Source organism: Coenobita brevimanus, chromosome 39 (genome assembly GCF_032717465.1).
Source record: "Coenobita brevimanus isolate Jiangsu-jjx chromosome 39, ASM3271746v2, whole genome shotgun sequence".
NCBI classification, from domain to species: domain Eukaryota; kingdom Metazoa; phylum Arthropoda; class Malacostraca; order Decapoda; family Coenobitidae; genus Coenobita; species Coenobita brevimanus.
The window spans coordinates 24,453,798-24,479,229 of record NC_136992.1 but is presented as its reverse complement, the minus strand read 5'-3'; the positions used below and the strand labels follow the sequence as shown (position 1 = coordinate 24,479,229).

The window sequence follows — 25,432 nt, the reverse complement described above, 5'->3', positions numbered from 1 at the left end:
GCCTGGTGGTTTAGTGGGTAATTATTGCACTCCAATCAGATTGAGCCGGTGAAGGTTTATATCCCAGGGGTGGTTGGGGTTGATAGCTCGTGTAATGCCACTCAGGGATGAGTGAGGCTGGTCACTCTCATCTTAAATGTTGGGACCAACTGCCTAGCCCCGGGCTCCTACGCTCCTCATGGGGCAATGTGGGATTGGATGATTGATGGATGGATATATATCTATATCTATCTATCTATCTATATATATATATACATATAGATAGATATAGATATAGATATATATGGAGCCTCTGTGGTACAGTGGTAGACTGTGCGTTTCGCACGCTGGTGGATGAGGGTTCGCCTCCCACCAGAGTTGTAAAAACTTTGGGAATCGTTCACCGAGCCACTTGCTACTTTGGCGGACATAAGGGATGTTGTGGTTGAACCAGTGTCACATACTAGTACTGTATGCTTGCACCCAATCGGGTTAAGGCGGGCCGATTACACTTGGTTCACACACTACACACACATCCAAAGCCACTACAACACTACAATACACTTAGAAGCACTTCTCACCCTACATACAGTCTCTACCATAGGTTTTACAGCTTGTTCCCAAGGCCCAATAGCTCTCCTACATACCATACACCTCTACATGTCACCTCTTTAAATGCTAACACCCACTGTCCATACCGAGTATATGTTAGGGTTGTCTCATACAGGACCGGTGTATACGTATCAATGGGAGTATTTGTATGACATGCTTATACAGCACATTACTTATATTTTACAAGAGGTGTTTCACTAATTTCAATCTTTCGATTAGCCAGAAGTGTTACGAACCCTATCATGGAGGGAGAACTTGTAAAAGTAGCTTAGAGATAACTCCCTTAACTGGAATATAGTAAGCCCCCCTTCTCCTCGGGGGATGCATTCGAAGACCCCAGTGGATACCAGAAACCGCGGATAGTACCGAATGCACTTAAAGGAAGCACTTTATGGCTTCTCTTCGGTATATCTGAATTGCCAGCATCACTACACTTGCGCTCTGGGGCCATTACTGTATTAAGTAAAATAAGGGTTTCTTGAACAGAAGCACTGCGATACCACGACAGTCAGTGTGATAACTAAAACGGCTACTAAGTAACTAACGGGCAGGTAGCATGTACAGTACGTGTGGATATGCTGGATAAAGGGATGATTCACGTCCCAGGTGGGCCAGGGTGGGATGGCATGAGATTTCATCAAGCTACTCAGAACTGTGCACAATTTAAAACTTATGAATTGTTTACTTCTGGAATGTTCCATTTATTATTTTCGGACCGCGGTTGACCGTGGGTAACTGTAACCATGGATAGCGGTTTCACGGATAAGGCAGGACCACAGTAGTTACCTTGGACTGGATTAAGTTTCTTTAAGTTTTGCATGATAGAGCTGACTTTTAAAACAAATATGATTTGCTTGGCTTAATCCTCATTTTGATCTCTCATGAATGTGGGACCATACCAGTGTTCCTTACAGCCTTCAAGAAAGTGTTGCTTGGGACAGTGGCCCTACTTGTCCCCATCACTATGCCATTGAGAAGGATAAAAGTAAAACTGCAGTATCATCTACAAAATTATATTGGCAAAAATTACTTATGGACAGATATTACACTGTAATACCTACAACTGTATGAACATCTCCTCCCAATTCATTATGGAATATTGACAGGATAATACCAATGACTATATGAACTCTCCTCTTCCCAGTCCACTATGGGAGGTGGGCATCTTACTGCTTGCAGATGGTGGTTCAGGCTGGCTTTCAGGGTGCTTATCATCTCTTCAATGGCATCGTAGTCATCACCTGTTGGCAATCAATTTAATATATATTCACTGTGCGTCATTAGAATTTTAAAGAGCAGTTGTTGTTGCATAAACCTGGTCTGTCATACCAAGCAGAACTGCTGACCACGTGTAAGTAACTGTGTCTGTGAGGTCATGCTACAGGTAAAATAGCCATTCACCGTGTAGGAATCCAGTGTCCTTTGTGGCAGACAATGCCTCACCAGGATGGAACCAAGGTCCTTCCCATGGCGAGGTGCAGAGAAATATGAGGCTGAGCTCCAGGTAGGCCAACGCAGCTGCTCCGCCTAGGGTGCATAGTGCCACCACATGTGGGTTCCTTGTCAGTGCTGGTGTAAGAGTTACTGTCTATAGTGGTCATTATTGGCTGGGAATCAGATCAGTGAATATAAACTATGAGAATCATGAAGATACCATTTTTAATTTAATCTTCATGCCAGCAGACAGTTTTATTTTTCTTAGTTAAGCTTCTCTTACAGATGGAGTTTATGAAAGGTATATATAGCCCTTCCAGTTCAGAGAGTCTATTCTAAGCTGAATAAACACATCAGGAGATGGCAAGAAAATATGAAAAAAAGATATCTCCAGGTTCATTGGGTTAAGAGTCAGTCAGTCGTAAGAGCATATAATATATATGAATAAAGGGAGTACTGTCTGTAAACTCAGTCCTTCAATCCAGTGGTGTATTTCTGTTGTGTTCATGGTATAATAATTCCAGGTTAATTTCTTCAGTTTACAGGAGCCTTGCAACTAGAAGGGTTAGATATAGCCTACAATCATCCTGTCACTGAGAAAGGTCTCTTGCATCTAAATAAAATTATCACGAGGTAGTGATTATTTGGAGCACATGGAGGAGGTGGACAACATGTGTACGATATTTATAGAAGAAATTTGTGCAACATGTGAGGCATTACCTGGGATGAAAAGGAGATGTAAGAGGCTACAAGGAACAGCATGGTGGAATGATGAGGTGAAATGAGCTGTGGCAAAGAAAATGAAAACATATAATAACTGGATGGGAAGAACAGGAATGGATGATGTGGAGATGTGGAAAAGAGTTTTGTGAAGTGAGGAGGAAAAAGGTGAAAAAACCAGTGAGAGAAAGTAAGAAACGAGTGGATGAGAAGTTTGGAAGAAATCAGAGGTAAAGTGGAGGGAATGTAAGACACCATTTTGGAAGGAGGTCAGGAAGGTACGACAGGGTGATAAGAGAAACAGAGGAAGAAAGAAAAAATGGCAGAATATTGGTGGAAAAGTGAAAAAAAGTTAGCAGATGGAGAGAACACTTTAACCCTTTAACTGCGGGCATTGTTTTGCCCCGACTGGCCTCTCCCGCGGGGGTTCCAGCAAAATGTAAACAAACCTTTAAACCTTTATAACTCTGCACAGAATAAAGCTAGAGCAAAAAATAAGGTACCATTAGAAAGTACTAACCTTCAGCTTTGCAGTGATGTAGGTTTCATGACTTTGTGGACTTTCACTGGATGGGCAGTGCCGTTAGAAGTGAGCGATGTAAAATCACATTTTCGCCCCACACACCAGTACCAAATGCCAACCACTCTCTGATAATAGTACTATAAACATATATGAACACTGCACATACGATAAACACCCACTCTGTGTGCACTGAGGTAGGTAAAAGGCACTGTAATTGCCCGCACGTCACTGCAGCATCACACGCTCACTGACGTTTGGTTAGCGGCAATGTTTTCATATTTCTAACTTCTAATACTATTTTACATATAATCTGGACAATATACATTATATTTACACTGCACTTATTACTATATTGCGTCACTGTCACATCACAGAATCACAGCAGTGCCGCAGATTTTCTTATTACCATATCACTTATTATACTGGTCAATATTTACATTGTTTTCTAGGCAAAATATCCCTTATTACTACATTATCCCTTATACAATTATTGGTAAAGCACGTCACTGTCACATCACTGTATATCACTGTTACTGTCAGTATTTACTCAGAGAGTGGTACTCGGCAAAGCACGGAGTCACACAGAGAGTGACTTGGCATTCCTGGCACTGGTGTGTGCTCATTTTTCTCGCCCGAGGCCTCCGTGTGGTGTTATGACACTCTGCAGCGGCCCTGTGACAACCTGCCGCCTTCGGTGAGAGGCAATTTCACAAGCTGGTGCTGGCTCATGTAATTGCGGCACTCAAGACGGTCAGGTTGTGTGTCAGAGTGTCGCCTCGGGACCAATGCCGTCACCTGACCAAATCTGGCAAGCAGCTGCTGCACGACAGTCTTGGAGAACTGTCTCAGGGATGGTTGCCTCATGCCCCCGAGTTGTGTCTTGTACAGGAGGAAGGCGTTGAGCATGCACATATCGAGCATGTGGAGGCAAGCCTTCCTGTATCATCAGGTGTTTCTCCTGAGACAGTCTATCTCGCCAATCATCATGTCAGACTTATCAACAAGTCTCATGTTGACATTGTAGTCAATGACGGCATCTGGCTTCATGATTGGCTCTCCCGTCCTGTAGCTGACCTTCCCAGTTCTCTGCAATTCCCCCTTGTAGATGGTGCTGAGCATATTCACAACCTTGTTGTCGTGCCACCTGATCGCCAGAAGCTTGTTTGACTTCTTCAGGTGCACATCTCCCTTGGATGAGGATGATGCTTCAGGGAAACTTGGCCACTCTTTCCTGTGGCTCCGTACAGTGCCAACAGTGCCAATGCCGTGTTCAGCCAGGTATTTGGAGAGTTTCGGTGCTGTGTAGTAATTGTCTGTGTACAGCACATGATTCCCACCAAAATACCTTTCAGCAATATTACTACGCAGCCAGAGAAGCCAAGGGGGTCGCTCCTGTCCACGTCCATTGTGCTTGCAGAGTAGATAACGAAATCAAGGATATACCCCGTCTCACAGTCACACAGCACAAAGAACTTTATTCCAAAGTGGTGGCGTTTGCTGGGGATGAACTGCATGAATTTGAGACGTCCTCTGAACAATACCAGGGATTCATCTATGACGACTTTTTGCATAGGACGGAAAAATCACATAAATCGATCTCTACTCCTGTTGAGGAAATCCCTCACTTTCCACAAAGGGTCAGTTTGGGACAGGTTTTCATTGTCAGCGAAGTGCAGGTATCCTAGTAGCTGTCGGAACCGATCTCGTGACATGTACTTGCCGAATGTTGGGGTTGAAGTGATGTCATCAACCAGCCAGTACTCCTCCAACTCATGTTTCTTGATATGGGGCATCAAGAACATGAGAGCAAAGAACACATACAGCTCTCTGATCCCTACAGGCAACCATGACACTTGCTTTGGTGAGCCAATAGGTCCCAGCCCTTCTGCTGCACACTGAGCTGCATACCTATTGGTCTCATCGCTGACAAATTGCACGATTTCGTCATCCATGAAGGCCAGGAAGTAGTCAACAAAGTCATCTCCTTCGTTGCATGGGAAGGCAGGCTGTATTCCAGCATTTGTCATATCAAACGGTGGATTGTGTGGCTGAAAATCTGCACCGTCAGACCAAACAAATGCATCCACTTTCCCGGTGCATGGTTCAGTGGCAGTGTCAGGTCGCATTGCACTCTTTTCCCGGTGAGAAGGAGTTGAGGTGGAGGCAATGGGTGAGGCAGGAGGTGAGGCAGGAGGTAAGCGGGAGGGAGGTGAGCGGAAGGGGGGTGAGTGGGGGGGTGATGAGGGGGAGGGAGCTGGGCGGTGGGCAGGTGGGTGAGTTACTGACCTGGTGTGTGGTGAAACCTGACCTCCCTTTCTTCCCCGTTTATCACCACGCTTTGCCCTCCGGCTGCCACGCATCCCCTTTGTTCTAGCCCGGCCTGCCTTCCCTCGCTGTGCAGGCTCTAGGAATTCATATTCCTCAGATGATGTTGACTGAGGAGAGGGCACGGCAGAAGATGAAGATGATGTGAGGGCAATAGGGCTAGGGGAACGGGAAAGTGGTGGGAAATGCTTGCTAGGGCCGGATGTAGGAGACGTAGTTTTCCGCTTCACTCCCTTCCCACGTGCTACACCCATTTTCCCCATAGGCGCCTTCCCTTTTCCAGGGTAAGTTGTGGGCGGTGGGGGGAAGACAACATGTTCAATTTCATCACTGTCACTGCCCAATTGTTCAACCATAACCGGTTCCCCAGCAATAAGTGCATAATCATCACTACTTGAGGTAAGTGTATCACTCTCACTGCCACAATCCATAGTTGTACTTACAGTTTTATCAGGCTCTGTCCTAATTTCTGGGGTGCTCAACCCCTTCTGCCTCACCGTCGGGAGTTCCTTCTTCGGTGTAGAGGTCGAAGGCACACTAGCACTAGGAATTTCCGAGGAGGAAGCGAGCGATGATGACTCGGGATGGAGCACCATTGTCACGCACAGAGCTGGACAGATACTGACTGATGCGTGTCTGAGCAGGGGTGGGGGGGGGCCCCCGGGGGGAGGGAGTTGTGGGAGGGCTGGCGTGAAAGAACTCGACAGCTACTCTTGCGTGAAACAACTGGCGCACAGAAAAAATGCGCAGTGTTCAAAATATTCACGAGCATTCCAGAATGACACCCGCGGTTTGGTCCAGTTTTTTCAATGTCATTCTGGAATGACACCCGCAGTTAAAGGGTTAAAGAACTGCTGAATATAGAAAATGAAAGTATCACAAGTACAACTAGTTGGAGACTGGCTGGGAGAAGAAGAGATGCAGGTAGGGAAGAAGAAGAGATCAGCAGAATGGAAGTCTAAGAAAAGAGATGCTGGTATTGAGGAAGAGATCAGTAGAACGGAAATATTATAAGCAATGAAGAAAGTCACAATGGAGAAAGCCCAAGGAACTGATGGGGTGTGTGGTGAAATGCTGAATTATGAAGGAGAATTCCGGACTGAATGTGTATGGAGGATGCACAGACTGGCCAGGGAGGAAGGTAGGGTCCCAAACAATTGGAAGTCAAGTATAATTGTTCCCCTATACACAATAAAATGGAAAGAATATATGTGGCAATCACAAGGATATTTGTCTTCTTAGTATAATACAAAAAATTTATGGCAGGATACTTATCAATACAGCAGGATAATAACCAGGGAAGTAGTTGCATACGAACACGGAGGTTTTAGGAAGGGAGGAGGCTGCATATAGCAGTTATTCATGCTGAGATGTTTAGTGGAAAAGTATCTAGAGATGGGAAAGAAGTTGTATGTTGCCTTCATGGATCTGGAAAATGCATACGACAAAGTGGGTAGACAAGGAATGTAGAAGGTATTACAAATATATGGAGTTGATGGGAAGTTGCTGAATGATGTGAAGAATACTGTATGTATGAGGGCACTAGGGCTGCTGTGGTGAATTGTGTGAGATTTTTTATCTGAGCACTAGACCGAAGCAAGGGTGTATCATGACTCCATCATTATTAATGTATGGATAGAGTTATAAAAGAAATATTAGGTAGGACAGTGGATGCTGAAGTGTCTCTAATGAGAGAGGGTAGATTGTGGAAACTCTTTTCTGATGATACTGTATTCTTAGGTAAGAATGACTGTGATTTACAAGGCTTGGTGAATGAGTAGGGGAGTGTATGTAGGAAACAGAACCTGAAAGTGAATAAAAATAAGAGTAAAGTTATAGTCTTTAAGAGAAATGAAGTTACAGCATGTAAAGTCAGCTCTAGGCATCTTTTTACCCGCCTGCCATCCCTCTCTCACTCATGTGGCAATGTACTGCTCACGTGGGTAGAGGGCAGACAGCAGAGAATTTTCTTATTAGTTTGATACAGTACTGTAAATCGACAAGTTAACATGAGGTTTAATGATTTACAGAGGATATAATATAAACTAGAATCTCTATGAGGGTATGTGATATTACTTGCAGCATGTTCTGTACTGCCTTTGAAGAGGAAGGTGGTGGTAGGGTGGAAGAGGTAGGGCAACAAAGGGGGTGAGGTAAGGGAAGTGCAGTAGGTCAGAAGAATGTGAATGTGAATGGAGGAGGTGGTGAAGCAATGAAGCAGTGTGAATGGGAGACAAAGGTAGGAAGGGAAAGAGAATGAGTCTGTCCAATGTTTCCGTTAGGTTATTATGGGTGATAGTGATATTATCCCATCTTGTCTTACATGCCTCTAGGGGGAGAGGAGCAGGAGATTATGGGGACATCCAGGTCTTAAAATCTTAAAAGGCCTTAGCAGTCATAAATTACAGGGTGTTTTCTTCTTACAGAGCAGAAGTTGTTTTGTCACTTCATTCTCACTTCAGCCTGATATCATTTCGTTTATCCAACAAGCATGCTGCAATGACTTTGGTCACCTAACGGCAGCTCTTCACGATGCTCAATCTCTGGCAGCCTCCTTTTCACCCCTTATCACTGATCTCATCCCAGGTCTTTTTCAGTCTGCCTTTCACAACCCTACCCCCAACATTCACACTTTTCACCTTCCGCACCCAACTGTCATCCTCCATCCTCTCAACATGCCCAAACCATCTCAATCCACCCCTCCTCATCACAACACCAATACACTCGAGTCCTATCCTTCCTCTCAACTCTTTAATTGTAATCCTAGCCCTCCCAGGCCTCGCATTATTGGATGCACTATACATCCATCCAATCATTGTTGTTTCTGTACAACTGAGTCTACATGGATCCTCTTCCTTTATTGTCCAAGTCTTACTATCACAGAGCAATACAGCATAACACATGCTGCATACACGGATTCCTTAGCACAGAGGGAATGCCCTCTCAATGTCCTGAACTTCCTCCCACCACTCAATGCCATAGCCAGAGAGCTAGCTCCAGCTCCATTTCCAGCACATAATATGTCTCCCAAATAACAAAACTCTACACACTCAAGAAACTCACCAGCAAGATCAATCCCTTCATGCCTGACATTCTCTACATGCTTACCCCAACACACCGCACACACTAAATCAGCATTATCTCACAGTGTATCTCTAATATCAATAAATCTCTTACGCATCCACTTATCAAACACACTGCACAGAATGGAGTTCCTTCCCACACCCTTGTGGCAAACTGCACATGGCCACACTCCCTCGGCTTTGACAGTACCGCCTTCAGCACTAGATATCATCACTTTTGTTTTATCCACATTTGCTCTCAATCCCTTGTGCCCCATTTCATCTCTCCGCTTCCTAAATCCTTACTACGTCTCCGTTTTTTTCTCTGCAATCAACATCAAGTCATCAACATACATCTCCCATGGGAGTCCATTTCTAAAGTCATGTGAGAGAGCTTCAAGAACCATGATAAACAATATGGGGTTCAAGACCGATTCTTCTGTCCCCCCCCCCCCAAATGCATTTCAACATTCATGGAAAACTCATCACTCAAAACTCCGTTCACTCTCACTTAGGTGTGAGCACTCATATTCACAGCCATAATCATTCTGACCAGCCACTCCTCAGTCCCAAGCTTTCTCATTGTCCACTTCACAACTTTTCTCCCTATGGACTCTGTGAAAGGTCTTCTCCAAATTATAAAAAAATAAAACAAAGTACAACCCCCTTTTCTTTCGTATATATTTTCTTAAAGCTGTCAGACGATGAATATGGAATCAGTGGTCCCTTTGCCTGGCATAAACCCAAGCTGCATCTCATCAATATTCACTCTTTCCCTAATCGTACCTTCTTTGACTCTCCTCATTATCTTCATTATCTGGTCCAAAAGTTTTATGCCTCTATAATTTCATCTTTCCAGGATATGGACCTTCCCCTTCTGCACACTTACACTAATACTCTCCAAACAGTAATCTGGGAGAACACACTCATATATAATCATATTTATCAAATCAGTAACCAGACCTACTCCTATATCTCCTGAGGCCTTCAGCATTTCAGCAATCAACCCAGACACACCCATCACCTTACCTGACTGCATTTTGCCTATTGCCCTGCTCACAGTAGCAGCATTAATCAAAGGCTGGCCATGGGCCAAACACTCAATCAGATGACACCAAACCTTCTCTGCTCTAGTCAAACTCCTCATTCAGCAACTGGTTATAATAATCTCTCCAGAAGTCTTTAATCCTCTGGCTGCATGAGGCGACTGTGGTCACTCTACTAATTATTCTTCATGATGTGTCAGGTGACTACAGTCCAGTCGACAAACAAGTTTTCCGTGTGCACATAAAACTACTGCATTTCCTCGAGGTTTATTACATTTTGAGAAGTACCACACTAATAAAGCATACAGAAAAACATGTAAATGCTCATAATATTCACATGGTTACTCAAATAAAAACAGATTGATGATCATGCTTTGCTTGTTTTACCCAAGATGAATCCAAATGATGGCTAGCATTATGACTGATTTATACCTCATATTGGGTCTTACTGCACAATGAAATATGAACTCATGTGAAACATAAGTTGGTTCTCAGGCATGATCATGCTTCTAAAATGTGTTTTAGCAAAGTAAGAGCAATGCAAGTCATTACAGATGCAAAATTAAACAGCAAAAATTAATTCTTTTTGCATATTTTCTCAGGAACTGATAATTTTCTCAAAGAAAGGTGCATCTTTTACCATTATCACAGTATAAAATGGAAAATTCATGGTCATTTCCTATAGAAAAGTAGCAACAAAGTTATAATTAGCACTTTCATTTTTTAGGGACTTAGCCCACATCCAGGGGAATGACCGAGAAATGGTAGGTTGTGGACAAAGGGTTACAATCCTCACTGTCTACCACAATCTTTCCTTTATCATTCTTAACCCTCTCAGTGTCAGTCACGCAATTTGCGCGTTATGTGGACTGTTCTAACGATGTTCAGTCACTCGAATCGCGTTCCTAAGCACACAAAAATTAGCAAAAAATTAAGTTTCTGGCGGATTTGCGTCAAATTTTGACGCATTGTAGCGAATGCAGAGCTTTCCAATGGTAAGGGATTGACAACACTGAGCTGCCTCACGGGGGCCCAGCACGTAGTGATAAGCCTCAGTTTCTTCCAAGCAGCCAGGCGGTGAGGTTGCGTCGAGTGTACTGTCCCTTTAAATTCCTACTAATTCTCCCCCTCCTGCCCGAGCCGAAGCCCCTATGGACTCAGTGTGATAATGCAATATTTGTGAGCATATCTGTATGTGATACTGTCGATGGAACGTAGATATATGTAACGAAAAGGAATTTTGTCCATTATCAAGCGTTAGGCTTAGAGGCGATATGCGTGTTCACTGTTGCAGGGTTTCGCCTCTCACCCTCCCCAAGGCCCTATGGCGTGATTATAAATACGTATTATAATGAAGCCAATGCCTAAACTGTATTTTATGTGAAAGATATTGTGGCTGGCTTGGTGAAATTATGGAACCATAGTGTGGAATGGGGCAGCCTTCACGTACAATTTTTATAGTTGGGAAGGAAGAATCAGAGTTGTTTAGGGATGGAATTATTGTGATTATGATAGTGAAAATGCATATGGAATTGTGTGAAATATACGTCAAACATGCTGCGGGTGTTCGTGAAGGAATGTGGTGTGTGCCAATACAATAGAGTCGCAGCGAGTGTTCACAGAGAAATATTTCATGCATTGACTGACTTAGCTAAAACAAAGTGCAAGTGTCAGAGACAAGAAATATGCCACAGCCACATATACATACGTATGTTGTGCAGTGAATGTTCGTGGAGAAATCTATTGTGTGCATCGCATGTGTTTTAGGCAAATGTATCGCAAGGAGAGAAGAAAATATGCCACAGCCACAGACACACACACACACATGCACACACACTCACCCACACCCACACCCACCCACACACACACACTCACCCACACACGCACACACTCACCCACACACACACATGCTCACACACTACATAACTCCTCATCTTCAAGCTACTGCCAGCATCTCAACACCTCTGGAGGAAGTGAGTTATCCGTATTTTGTTGATCTGTATATTGACCTATTTCTGTAGTTCAATATTTTTTACTATCTATCTATCTATTGCCTGACGCCTCAATCCCGTTTGGGGTGGCCACAAACAAATCGCCTCCAAGTCGCCCTGTCCCCCGCCATTTCACTGCCCTGCTCCCAACTCACACCCCCCTCTCTCATATACCTCTCCACCCCATCCCTCCATCTCATCCTCGGTCTCCCCCTCCCTCTTCCACCCTCCACCTCACTCACATACACTCTCTTTGTCAGTCTTTCACCCTCCATCCTCTCCACATGGCCAAACCACCTCAGTGTGTTCCTCACAACGCTTCCTATCACATCCACATCCACACCACAACGTTCCTTTATATCCTCATTCGTCAGCCTGTCTCTCCACGTGACTCCACAGGCTCCTCTTAAATAACTCATTTCCACTGCTCTCACTCTTGACTTGTGTCCTTCCAACAATGTCCAAGCTTCACTTCCGTACGTTAGAGTTGGTATCACAATACTGTCATGTAGTAACTTTTTTACTTCCATGCTCACTTCCCTGTTTCCTATCACTGCTTTCAAGGAACCAGCAACCTTTCTTCCCTGCTGTACCCTTTCAAGCACTTCACCCTCCAAACCTCCATCCTTACTCATCACACTACCCAAATACTTAAACGTACTCACATTTTCCAATTCCTCACCATCCAACCACGCTGTACATTCACTGACTTCACCTCTCTCAAAGACCATCACTTTACTCTTCCCTACATTCACCTTTAGGTTCCGTTTCTTACACACTCTCTCAAACTCATCCACCAAGCCTTGCAGCTCCCCTTCGTCTTCACTCAACAACACAGTATCATCTGCAAACAACAGTACAGGGAGTTTCCAAACACTATCCTCTCTCACCAGGGCCACTCCAACATCCACTACCCTACCTTGTACCTCTTTTATTACCCCATCCATGTACAGATTGAACAACCATGGAGACATGACACATCCCTGTTTCAAACCAACTTTCAAAGAGAAAAATTCACTTAGTTCACCATCCACACGCACTGCAGCCTTCGCACCATCGTACATACTCTTCACAGCATTCAACAACTTCCCATCTACTCCATATATTCTTAACACTTTCCACAATCCTTGTCTATCCACCCTGTCATATGCTTTCTCCAAATCCATGAAAGCCGCATACAACTTCTTTCCCTTCTCTAGAAACTTTTCCACTAAAGATCTAAGAATGAATATCTGATCTACACAACCTCTTCCCTTCCTAAAGCCTCCCTGTTCTTCTCCAACTAATTTCTCTGTTCTTTCTCTTACTCTGTCTATAAGTATCCTACCATACACTTTTCCTATTATACTAAGAAGACAAATGCCCCTATGGTTACCCCACACTTTTCTTCCCTTTTCCTTTGTACAAGGGAATAATTATACCTGACTTCCAATCCTCCGGGACTCTACCTTCCTCCCAGGCCAATCTGCACATCTTCCACATCCATTCTACTACTATCTCTCCCCCATGCTTCAGCATTTCACCACACACTCCATCAATTCCTGGGGCTTTCCCGATTTAACTTTCTTCATTGCTTCCACAACTTCTATCCTACTAATTTCTTCCTGTCTTCTCACCTCCCTCCTTCTCCCAGCCATTCCCCAGCCACTTATACTCGCATTACTTCCATCCTCTACGTTCAACAATTCCTTAAAGTGTTCTCTCCATCTGCTCACTTTTTCTCCCTTCTCCACTAGTAATCTACCATTTTTATCTTTCACTTCCCTGCTAACTTCATTTCCACCCTGTCTTACTCTTTTCACTTCTCTCCAGAACATTTTCTTACAGTCCCTCCACTTTACACTCAAATTCCTTCCAAATTCCTCATCCACTCTCTTCTTACTCTCTCTTACTAATATCTTCACCTCTCTCTTCCTTTCCACATATAACTCTCTCTCTTCCGCCTCTCAACTTCTCTTCCACGCCCCTATTTCTCAACCATTCATTGTATGCTTTCTTCTTTTGTGCCACAGCCTCTCTCATCTCTTCTGTCCACCACGCTGTTCCTTGCACCCCCTCCGTCTTCTCTTCCTTCCACACACCACATCACATGCTGCACATATTTCTTCTGTAAATATCTTACACACACCTTCCACGTCTCCCATCTGCTCCAGTTCATATTTGCCCAATCGTTCCTCCACTTCTCTCTTATACTCTGCCTTTTTCTCATCCTCTTGTAACCTTTCCACTCTCCTTGCAACTACTCCTTCCTCTCGTCTTTCCCTTCTTTCTATTCCTCCATTCTAATTGGACATTGATTCTGGCCACCACTAAGTAGTGGTCAGAAAGTCCACTCCCCAACCTCTATACACTCTTGCATCCTTTACACATCTTCGCATCCTTTCATCCACACACACATAATCAATCATTGCCTTCCTTTCACTCAGTTCACCACCCACCCTTCTCATCACTCGCCATGTATACCTGTGGATCATTTTATGCCTGAAGAGGGTATTGGCTATCACCAACCCCCTCCCAGCACAAATGTCCACTAACGCACTCCCATTCTCATCTATCTCAGCAGGCACACCCCACTCACCAACTATTCCATCCACCTTCACATTACCAACTTTACCATTCATATCACCAATCAAAAACACTCTCTCATTCCTTCCAAACTTTTCCATGCACACTTCCACATTTGTCCAGAACTCTTCTCTCACTCTTCTAGCACGATCTTGCGTTGGCGCATACACACACACAATCCCCCACATTTGTATTCCAACTTTCAACTTTACCCACACAATCCTTGACCCAACTGATCCATACTGTCTTATGCTCTTCTTCCATCTTTTACTCACAACTATACACACTCCTTCCTTTGCCCTCTCATTCTCATCTACTCCTGCACATATACCCCATCCATACTCCCATTCTCTCACACTTTCTCCTCTCCATTTTGTTTCAGTTATTCCACATACATCCACTTTCGCATCCTCAAGCACCTGGACAATCTCTCTCTTTCACCTCATCATTCGCTCCTCTTACATTCCATGTACACATTACCAAGTCCTTTGTCCGGTCCTGGGTCGTCAACGTTTGGTCAGTCCTTGTCCGAGGCTTCTTGTTTGTTTCTTTAGTTAGTTGTTTTCCGGGGAGGGGCACTAACCCTCCGCCAACCCTTTTAGTCGCCTTTTACGACAAATAAATAATGTTTTTTACATACACACATATGAGATGGAAGAAAGTTCAGCTTCAGTATCAGAACCTGGCAAAAAGACTAGTGGTCATGTCGAGTTTCTGACAGCACGATCAAAAACCTTATGATATTTTACATGTACACTTTGAGTAAAAAAAGAAAATAATAAAACGTAACGAGCGAAAATATGTAGCCGTGGGTGAGGCAGGGAAAGAATGTTTTTTATCTTGCGTGCGGGTGAGGAAGAGTATTCAACTTTTGTCGTCCATTTACTCCAAAACTATTGGACGTATCGATTTCCCGTAAGAACCATGATAAAGAGCAGTAATTTTTACATACGTTCATTTGCAGAATATAAGCCTCTGGGAGCATTTTCTGTTGGAAAAGTTGGGGGAACAGACTGTTTCGGTAAAGTTGAACGAGCTCGGAGGAGTAATCTCACTTTGTCGGCCAATTCCTCGAAAACTATTGGACGTATCGATCTCCTATAAGAACCATGATAAAGAGCAGTAAATTCTACGTATGTGCAAGACATAACAATGTAATATCTATGATAAGAATTCGTTGTTACATAGGCAGGAATATTGCGTATGCTGTGCGCACATAACGAAAGTGATGTACGGACGTGAGTTCCCAGTCGTTTTTGGTGATTTACTCGAGAACTATGAGGCATATCGAAACCAGTATTAGGTCATTAGAAAGCTGGTGAAATTCTGCATAATATTATGCAATAAAAACATAACATGTGCAAGAAAAAATCAGTTTTAGAGCTCCTTGATTTTTTTTCAAAAATGGCTTTCAGTTTTTGGCTATTTTCTCGAAAACTACAAATCATATCAACACTGGATTTGTCTCTTTAGAAAGCTGATGAAATTCTCTATCAAAACTTCTAATAACATTTTCCTGTATGATGGAAAACATTCGAATGGTGATGTTGGGAAGTGAATGTGACGTAGCGAAATGTTAATTCACGGCTGCCTGATGTTGTTTTATTTGAGTTTTCCTGTTTTTTTGTGTTTATCAGCTAGAACAAACATCGACAAATAAGATGACACAGGTTTCATGGCAGTATATTGATGTCTGGGTGGCAAAAAAGGAGAGAATACGTGTTATTTGCTGAACGTGGGGAGCTGGGATGGGCGGCTTTGCTGAAAAAATCATGCGCCGGAAAACTTACTGAAACTTTCTGTGCGCGAGAGGGTTAACACATTGCTCATCTATGATATTCCTGTTTTCCCTCTTCATCTGATTTGCCACCTTAAATACCAAATTCTCATTTTCAATGTCATTTAGGTTATCCATTAAAAGTCTCTGAGACTCAGGTTTTACCCTGTATACCTTCTCATTAGCTACATTTGGCAGCCAAGTACGGTATTACTCTCTGTTACTACCATTTTTCCATTCCTGGAAAAGTCTTCCTTTTTCCTTAAATGCAGCTTCTACTCCCTCATCCCATGTTACCTTATGTTTTGGAAGGCCCCTTGTCCACCCACACACCAAGTCAGTAACTCTCAAGTGAAAGTTCTTGAGAGCTCTGTATTGTGCATTAACACTTCTGTCAACAGCTCCCTGTTCAGCCACAACTCAACTCGTCTTGCTATAGAAGGCATCCCTTACTGCTTGGTTTTCAATTTCCATATTTTCCTCCTGGATACACAGGTACTCTTCTTTAGTAACCACTCCTTAACCTGTAGACTGTGACATATCTCATGTGGGGGTGTCTCCTAATGCTGCGACATACAGTACTTCCTATGAGCCAGATTTTCAACAATGCACCACAAAGGTTCTAGAAGGATCAGCATGATACAATATTTATGGGTATTAGGGTAACTGGTAGCTCTCATTCCCACCCCCTATCTTGAGCCCAGTTGCTAAGTTACAACAGCAACAATGACCCAAAAGTAAGCACTTTCTATCGCATTTTCCGCAATATCATCACCCCAGGAAAAGCAGTCGTGGGTCAAAACTGTTTAGAAAAACATAAAAATCAAATGTAAGGTCAATAGGAGCTAATGGAACAGAAGTAAGGTGATAAATAATGGGTGTAAAAGTAGTGCCCTATGCTCATATTGCAGAGCGAGCTGGCAACCTACCTGGTGAGTGGGGAGACTAGCAAAAGCCCATTTACAGCCAGTCTCATCTGCCCCAATACACATTATTCTCTCTCTCTCTCTAAGTATAGTTTTCCTGTTCCTGCCAGAAATGAAATTTCCGACAATTATTTCTCCAAAACTACAAGAGTTTCAATAAAAAAAAATTCCGTGGGTAGCTCCACGTTGCAGTTTCCTAGCCACTGATGTACATTTCATGGAAATCTGTAAGAGTGGCCAAAATTGCAATTTTGCCGCACCACGGGGGATGTCTGCTCAACCCCTTGCTGCAGCCCATTGGCCAACCACTGTCATAATTCAATAATTTGGGTTGCTGCACAAACTCTTCGCTCCCAATAACTTTAACAGAATATAAGTGGGAAGTGGAGGAGCGATTGGGTAAATATAGATTGAAGCAGATGGGGGACATGGAAGGTGTGTGCAAGATATTTCCAGATGACATCTGTGAAGCATGTGAGGTGGTGTGTGAGGTGAAAGAAGACGAAAAGGGGTGCAGGGAACAGCATGGTGGACTGAAGAGGTGAGAGAGGCTGTGACACAAAAGAAGAAAGCATATAGTGAGTGGATGAGAAACAGAGGCATGGAAGAAGTTGAGAGACGAAAGAGAGAGTTACACGTAGAGAGGAAGAGAGAGGTGAAAAGATTAGTAAGAGAAAGAAGAGAGTGGATGAGGAATTTGGAAGGAACTTGAGTGTAAAGTGGAGGGAATGTAAGAAAATGTTCTGGCAAGAGGTAAAGAAAATTAGACAAGGTGGCAAAGAAGTTAGCTAGGGAGTAAAAGATAAAAATGGTATATTACTAGTGGAGAAGGAAGAAGAAGTTAGCAGAAGGAGAGAACACTTTAAGGAATTGTTGAACATAGAGAATGAAAGTAATGCGAGTTTAAGTGGCTAGGGAATGGCTGGGAGAAGGAGTGATGTGAGATGAGAGGAAGAAAGCAGTAGGATGGAAGTTGTGGAAGCAATGAAGTAAGTTAAAATGGGGAAAGCCACAGGAATTGATGGAGTATGTGGTGAAATGCTGAAGCATGGGGGAGAGATAATAGTAGAATGGATGTAGATGTGCAGATTAGCCTGGGAGGAAGGTAGAGTCCCCGAGGTTTGGAAGTCAGGTATAATTATTCCCCTGTACAAAGGAAAGGGGGAAAAAGAAGTGCATGGTAATCATAGGGGCATTTGTCTTCTTAGCATAGCAGGAAAAGTATATGGTAGGATACCTATTGACAGAGTTAGGGAAATAACAGGAATTAGTTGGAGATGAACAAGGAAGTTTTAGGACAGGAAGAGGTTATGTAGATTAGATATTCATTCTTAGATCTTTAGTGGAAAAGTTTCTAGAGAAGGGAAAGAAGTTGTATGTGGCCTTCATGGATTTGGAGAAGCATATGACAGGGTGGATAGACAAGAATTGTGGAAAGTATTAAGAATATATGGAGTAGATGGGAAGTTGTTGAAGGCTGTTAAGAGTATGTATGAGGGTGCTAAAGCTGCAGTGCATGTGGATAGTGAACTGAGTAAATTTTTCTATTTGAAGGTTAGATTGAAACAACAATGTGTCATGTCTCCATGGTTGTTCAATCTGTATATGGATGGGGTTATAAAAGAGATACAAGGTAGGGTAGTGGATGCTGGAGTGGCCCTAGTGAGAGAGGGTAGTGTTTGGAAACTACCGGTAGTTGTTTGCAGATGATACTTTGTTGTAAAGAGAAGACGAAGGGGAGCTGCAAGGCTTGGTGAATGAGTTTGGGCGAGTGTGTAAGAAATGGAATCTAAAGGTGAATGTGGACAAGTAAAGTTAAGGTCTTCAGGAGAAATAAAGTCAGTGAATGTACAGTGAGGCTGGATGAGGGGGAAATGGAAAATGTGAGTGCATTTAAGTACTTGGGTACTGTGATGAGTACGGATGAGAGTCTGGAGGGTGAAGTGCTTGAAAGGGTGCAACAGGGAAGGAAGGTTGCTGGTTCCTTGAAAGCAGAGATAAGAAACAGGGAAGTGAGCATGGAAGTGAAAAAGCTACTACATGACAGTATTATGATACCAACTCTAACATATGGCAATGAAGCTTGGACCTCGTTGGAGGGACAGAAGTCAAGAGTGAGAGCAATGGAAATGAGTTTTTTGAGAGGAGCATGTGGGGTCACATGGAAAGAAAGACTGACAAATGAGGATGTGAAGGAGCATTGTGGCGTGGATGTGGATGTGATAGGAAGTGTTAGGAGAAACACACTCAGGCGGTTTGGACATGTGGAGAGGATGGAGAGCGAGAAACTGATGAGGAGAGTATATGTGAGTGAGGTGGAGGGGGGATGAGGGAGGTTGAGGCCAAGGATGAGATGGAGGGATGGAGTGGAGAGGTATATGAGAGAGGGGGTTGTGAGCTGGGAGCAGGACAATGAAATGGTGGGGGACAGGGCGACATGGATGTGATTTGTTTGTGGATACCCCTTACAGGATTAAGGTGTCTGGCAATAGATAGATAGATAGATTCCTCACCAACTTCCTACCAGCCTTCCTGACTAATAAATAGTCACTCTGGCTAGTATTTCCCACAGACTCATATGTACTCAACCTACTCTCTCTTTTCTTAAAATGCATATTGCATTCAATCATGTTCATTTGCATCCCCCAAGTCGAGTATCCTTTCCCTCATACCATATGTGCATCCCCTATGTATCCCTTCATATCCTTGACCTGCTTCACCCACATGACCATAAGCCCCCTCCCAAAACTACAATCTCATCATCCCCCATACCACCAACCATACGTATCATCACCCCGGAATCTATCGTTTTCTACATCATCCAAGCCAGTCTGTGAAGCATACAACAATATGACCAAAATCATGAGTTTACCAAACAAAATTTTCACTGCTATAATCCTTTTATTCACTCTCATTAATTCATAACACATTCCATCCATTTCTCCTTAACCAGAACACCCACACTACCATATCCATCACTTCTTGGCAAAATAGCTTATTCCTGCAGTCTCTCCTGGCAATTATTTTAGCTGACCCTCCTTTATGCCTGACTTCCTGTATGCAACAGACATCCACTCACCTACAACTCATAGAGTCCACTACTTCCTCGGCTCTACACTTCAAACTACCCACATTCCACGATGCCACTCTGAACCCCTTGGGTTATCTGATTTCCACGGGTTTGCTTTTTTTATCTCTCATTTCTGTCATAATCATGTCCCACCCACATGCACCGTCCAAAGTCCAGGCATGAGACCTGGGACCCATAGCCCACAAGCTGTGGCCAGGGCTGTGACAGTGGCCTCGGAGCATCCTGCCAGGACAACTAGAGGGACACCCTCCAAGTGTGCCTTGGTGCAGTGACTGCCCTGCCATTATACACCCATTGATACAGCAGAATCCTGGAGCACTACCCCGGTTTGGGCTCCTTTCTATTGGGCAAAAGTGGCAGACTGGATACCACAATGCCCTGGACTCTCGTGGCACAGATCTGAACCCCAACCTATCCCGGTCTCGAGAACTATGCTGGTGGAGCCTGCGCCATGCCTCCCCTTAGGTCCGCACTAGGCATTAATCTCTATGGTAGTGGGGTACATTGTGTGTATAATTATTAATTTTCACTTTGATGCTGTATGTGCTGAGCAATGCCATGAATGGACAATGTAATTAGATCATGAATTATGGCTACAATGTTCTTCTGTTCGTAAAATGCAAGACCAGTATCATTATCTATCTATCTATTGAGAGATGCCTTAATCCCATAAGGGGTGGCCACAAACAAATCACTTCCATGTCGCCCTGTCCCCTGCCATTTTACTGCCCTGCTCCCAAATCACACCCCCCTCTCTCATATACTTCTCCATTCCATCCCTCCATCTCATCCTTAGCCTCTCCCTCCCTCTCCCCCCTCCACCTCACTCATATACACTCTCCTTGTCAATTTCTCACTCTCCATCCTCTCCACATGACCAGTATTATTAGAGGGGTGGCAATTATGAAAAATCTCCGCTGTCTGCCTCCTTCCCACACAAGTAGTGTGCTGCTGACACATGAATGACAGCGGGATGGCAGGCAGTAACATAATCCCTGGAGCCAACTCTACAGTAAGACTGGATGGTGAAGAAATGGAGAATGTGGGTGCATTCAAGTACTCAGGTAGTGTGATGATGAAGGATGAAGGTTTAGTGGAGGACATGTTTGCAAGGATACAACAGGGTTGAAATGTTTTTGGTTTATTGAATGCAGTGATAAGGAGTAGGAAAGTACGGATGGAAGTGAAAAAGTTGCTGCTTGGAGGTACTGTGATCCAACTCTAATGTATGGAAGTGAAGCTGTTGGAAGGACACAAATCAAGAGTGAGAGTAGTGGCATTCAATCTTTTGAGGGGAACATGTGGAATTACATGGAAAGACAGGCAGACAGACAATTGAGAAAGTAAGGGAGAGTTGTGGTGCTGATGTGGATGTGACTGAGAGTGTTAAGTATTCTGAGATGGTTTGGCTATGTAGAGAGGACTAAGAATAAGACACTGACTAAAACAGTGTATGTGAGTGAGGTGGAGGGGGAGAGGATGAGGGAGGGGCTGGAGACTGCGGATGAAATAGAGGAATGGAATGCAGAGACATATGATGGAGGGGTGTGTGAGTCAGAGGGAAGACAGACAAATGGAAGGGAACAGAGCAACATGGAAGCAATTTGTTTGTGGCAACCCCATACAGGACTGAGGCATATGGCAACAAAGAGACAAACAGATAGAGACAGATCAACAGACAGATAGACTGTGCCAATAAGACAATAAGTCACCAAAATTAATGCTTTTAAACCTGAATCATCAAGGGAAAGGCTGGCTCCTAATTTCTGACAGTCATTTATCAAGAACCTTTCACTGTTACATGTTTAGAGTGCCTCCTACCTTGCAGATTGTAGTCTGCAATGAAACAAAAAGGTTAAACATGTTCTAACATCATAAGCTTAAAAAATTCTCATCAAAATCTGGATGCAAATCCACACCTCTAGGCAGTTGGTTTCAATATTATTACTAAAAGAGTTTTTCAGATTAGCAGCCATATTCTTCATCCCTTCAATCCAGTGACTTATATCTTTAGTCTATACCTGCTACTTCCAAATTATTTACTCTTAATTGTCACTCGCATCATCTGATGCCTAACTATGTCACTGTCAATGGCAGCAATTTGGCAGGCTCATTAACCCTTAAACCGCGGGCTTGTTTTGCTTTGACTTGCGGCTCCCGCGGGCATATTTGCGCTCCGACAGACTCTCTAAAAATATTTGCAAAAAATCAGTTATTAGTCCTAGAATATTAAAATCACATATACTTATGGCACATACCTTCAGCTATCTCCTTGGGTGTTTGTTGAGCCTTCGTCAAGTACCGTAGGACTTGTGGAGACCTCTGAAGTTGGGTAACGAAGTCTCCACTTTACACTTCCCGACAGCTCGTAATATGATTACCACAGCCTGATTATCACTAGAAACACTATTCTATGATTCTCAAATAGTTTGGAATCCATACTCAAAAAAAAAAAAAAAAAAAAAAAAAAAAAAAAACACTGTGAAAGCAATGAAAATTACGAGGGCGTATGACCATCCCACTTCCCATCGTTCGCCACTAGTGTTGTCTATTATTCATAAAAACACTCACAGTTTATATTTCTGTCACTATATGACACATATATATCTACAGTCTTTATCCATAAGTTTCCTTCAGTAATAGTAGTTTATTGTCACTGTAGGGATTCAATTTTTCAGTAAAATACGTAGCATTCACTTTCTCGTCCTGTATACTAGCACTGAGAGTGAATGTCACTTTCACCTTCACTCTCATAACTCATAATATTCATACATGCTAGAGTGAAACTTTCACTTTCATTACCAATAGTACTGTTTATATACTCGTATTCTTATAATACTACTCATTTACATTTCTATTTATGTTCTCTATTTTATTTACATTATTAACATTTCTATTTTATTTACACTGTGTTATGCACTGTCACTTGAAGTAACTTATAAAACTATTTTCCACTGTTCACTTATATTTATTCATTGCTTTCACTTGCTGTTTACACATTATTTACACATTATTTACAATTCCACTTGCACTGTTTTACTCAATAAAAAGATCGTAGTCACTCTCTATCAATTGTCAGCCCTTTACCTCTTTCCACACAAGGTTTAGTAGGGGGTAAAGGTCACAGGGCCCTTTGCATGGGGCTGAAAAGCGGCAGAAGTTAGCAGGAGCTAATCAGACATACTCCCACCTTCAAAGACAACAGTGAACTGATAGTAGTGGCCTCCTGCTGCCTGGCTAGGGTGAGTGCAATACTACCAACTTCAGCCCTGTGAGACCTGCTAATATACAGCAATGAAATGATTGGCAGGAAACCAAGACAATACATAACAAATTAGGTAGTTCCAGGTGAATGTAAATATAACTTAGGCTTCTCCCTTCCCTCCTTATATGTATATTTATTACAAAAATAGATTATACGGCATATTTCAAGGGGAAATAAACAGCGAAAATTAGCGAACAAGTGCACGTGAGGTGTTGTCAGGTGATAATTAGCCAATTCCAGGTGTATGGCACTATCACTTACCTTATTTCTTTTTTGTATATATTATTTGGTATAAGAATAGGGCATAGGGCTTATTTCAATGGATGAAATCAGTGGAAAATTCCAGGGAAGATTTACTTAGCGTAGAATACAGTGTGGTGGCCTGCAATAATTAGGTAGTTCCAGGGGAATGTAACTATCACTTAGGCTTCTCCCTTCCTTTCTTATATGTATTTTTATTATGAAAATCGATTATACGGCATATTTCAAGGGGAAATAAACAGCGAAAATTAGCGAACGAGTGCACGTGAGGAGTTGTCAGGTGGTAATTACCCAATTCTAGGTGTATGGCACTATCACTTACCTTATTTCTTTTTTGTATATATTATTTGGTATAAGAATAGGGCATAGGGCTTATTTCAATGGATGAAATCAGTGAAAAATTCCAGGGAAGACTTACTTAGCATAGCACGGCCGGACAGGCGAGAGGATAGGGTAATGGAGGGGAGGTAGGGAGGGGAGTCAAGAACGGGGAGAAATGGCTAAATTGTCAACAATGGATGTGAGTACAGATGAGATTAGGTGTGCTGACTAGTGTTGGACATTAGCAGTACTGATAGATGATACAAGCCACCACTTGAAAGCCCAGGCAAATTCAAAATAACACAGAATCACAAAAGTGTCGCCCCGCAGTATGATCCCTTGCTCCCAAGCGTCACGAAAGTGACGCCCCGCGGTTAAGGGGTTAAAAACTTCACACAGTTTTTCATGAGCTATCCAGTATGTTAACTGCCAATGGGACTCTTCTACAGAACATCTTTGTAATACATGAGGTTGCAGTGCACAGTACACCTAATACAGGCAACTTTAGGTATTCAAAGGCATAAGGTACCAGTACTTAGACCCCATGCGGTGGGGTACACCATATGGCGCGGCGTGGAGGATGTCGGGGTAAACCATATGGTGCACTTGATTTACTGCCACTGTTTTGTGTTGAAAGTACCGTCCTGTGCTTCTTTTGTAATTAGTGCACATGCCTGCACTTCCTCACAATGAAAAATTCTAGTGGAAGCAGTACTGTGGTAGTGTAAATAATGTAAACATAACTTTATTTCTAAGACTTACTGAAATAAGCCAAATAGTGATATAAGTGAATTTGTTATAGGAAATTTGGTGATGTACATAATTTAGAAAATAGTGAAACATTTATATTGCCTGTGTTTCTATAAATATGAAGCTATTACTACGTGAAATACAGTACGTGAATATGTAATAAGATTACTAGTAAAATAACTAGGTTTGTAAATAGTGAAAAAGTGATGAGAGATGTGTGGTAGTGTGCTCGTGACACTGGAAGGCAACGCCCCACCCACCCTCACTCACACACACTGCCCTCACCCACCTGCAGCTGCCCAGTGGGAGGGAGGCCACTAACTCAAGCCTGTTTTCATCACCTTATTTCACATGGCCACTACAGCCACACTATATGTCAGATGGATCTCATTTTGGTCTCATCTAAAAGCTGAAGGTTACTACCAGTAGTTTGCAATTTTTTTTTTTTTTTTTTTTTTTTTTTTTTTTGCCTCACCCTCCCTCACTCACACACACTGCCTGTGGCTGCCCAGTGGATGGAAAACAGCTTGCTCAAGTCTGCTTTCATCACCTTATTTCATACCGGCACTATAGCAAAACTACATGTCAGATGAAGCTCATTCTGGTCTCATCTGAAAGCTGAAGGTTAGTAGTTTGTATTACATTAAGAGTTTAGGAGTTATCAATTTTTGAACTCAGGTTAAAAATCATGAAAAATGCCTGCGTGCCAGGTACAGCAGCATATTGTTTGGCCAACATGTGGAGGTTAAGATTAGGTTGTGTAATGATCTTTCAAATACTCAGG

At 42.9% G+C, this 25,432-nt stretch overlaps 1 protein-coding gene across 2 annotated transcripts in view; it reads right to left on the bottom strand.

The window, feature by feature from the left end:
* Positions 1 to 1,613: 1,613 nt before the first annotated feature.
* Positions 1,614 to 25,432, bottom strand: part of LOC145396754 (leucine-rich repeat-containing protein 14-like) — a 182,802-nt gene continuing 158,983 nt past the window's right edge. Inside the window, exon 7 of one of the 2 annotated variants that reach the window (XM_080270038.1) lies at positions 1,614 to 1,832. In XM_080270038.1, coding sequence (XP_080126164.1) covers positions 1,681 to 1,832 — 152 coding nt within the window. In that variant the 3' untranslated portion in view covers positions 1,614 to 1,680. The remainder of the gene's footprint in view (positions 1,833 to 25,432) is intronic. The other variant, XM_080270039.1, reaches the window with a different exon arrangement.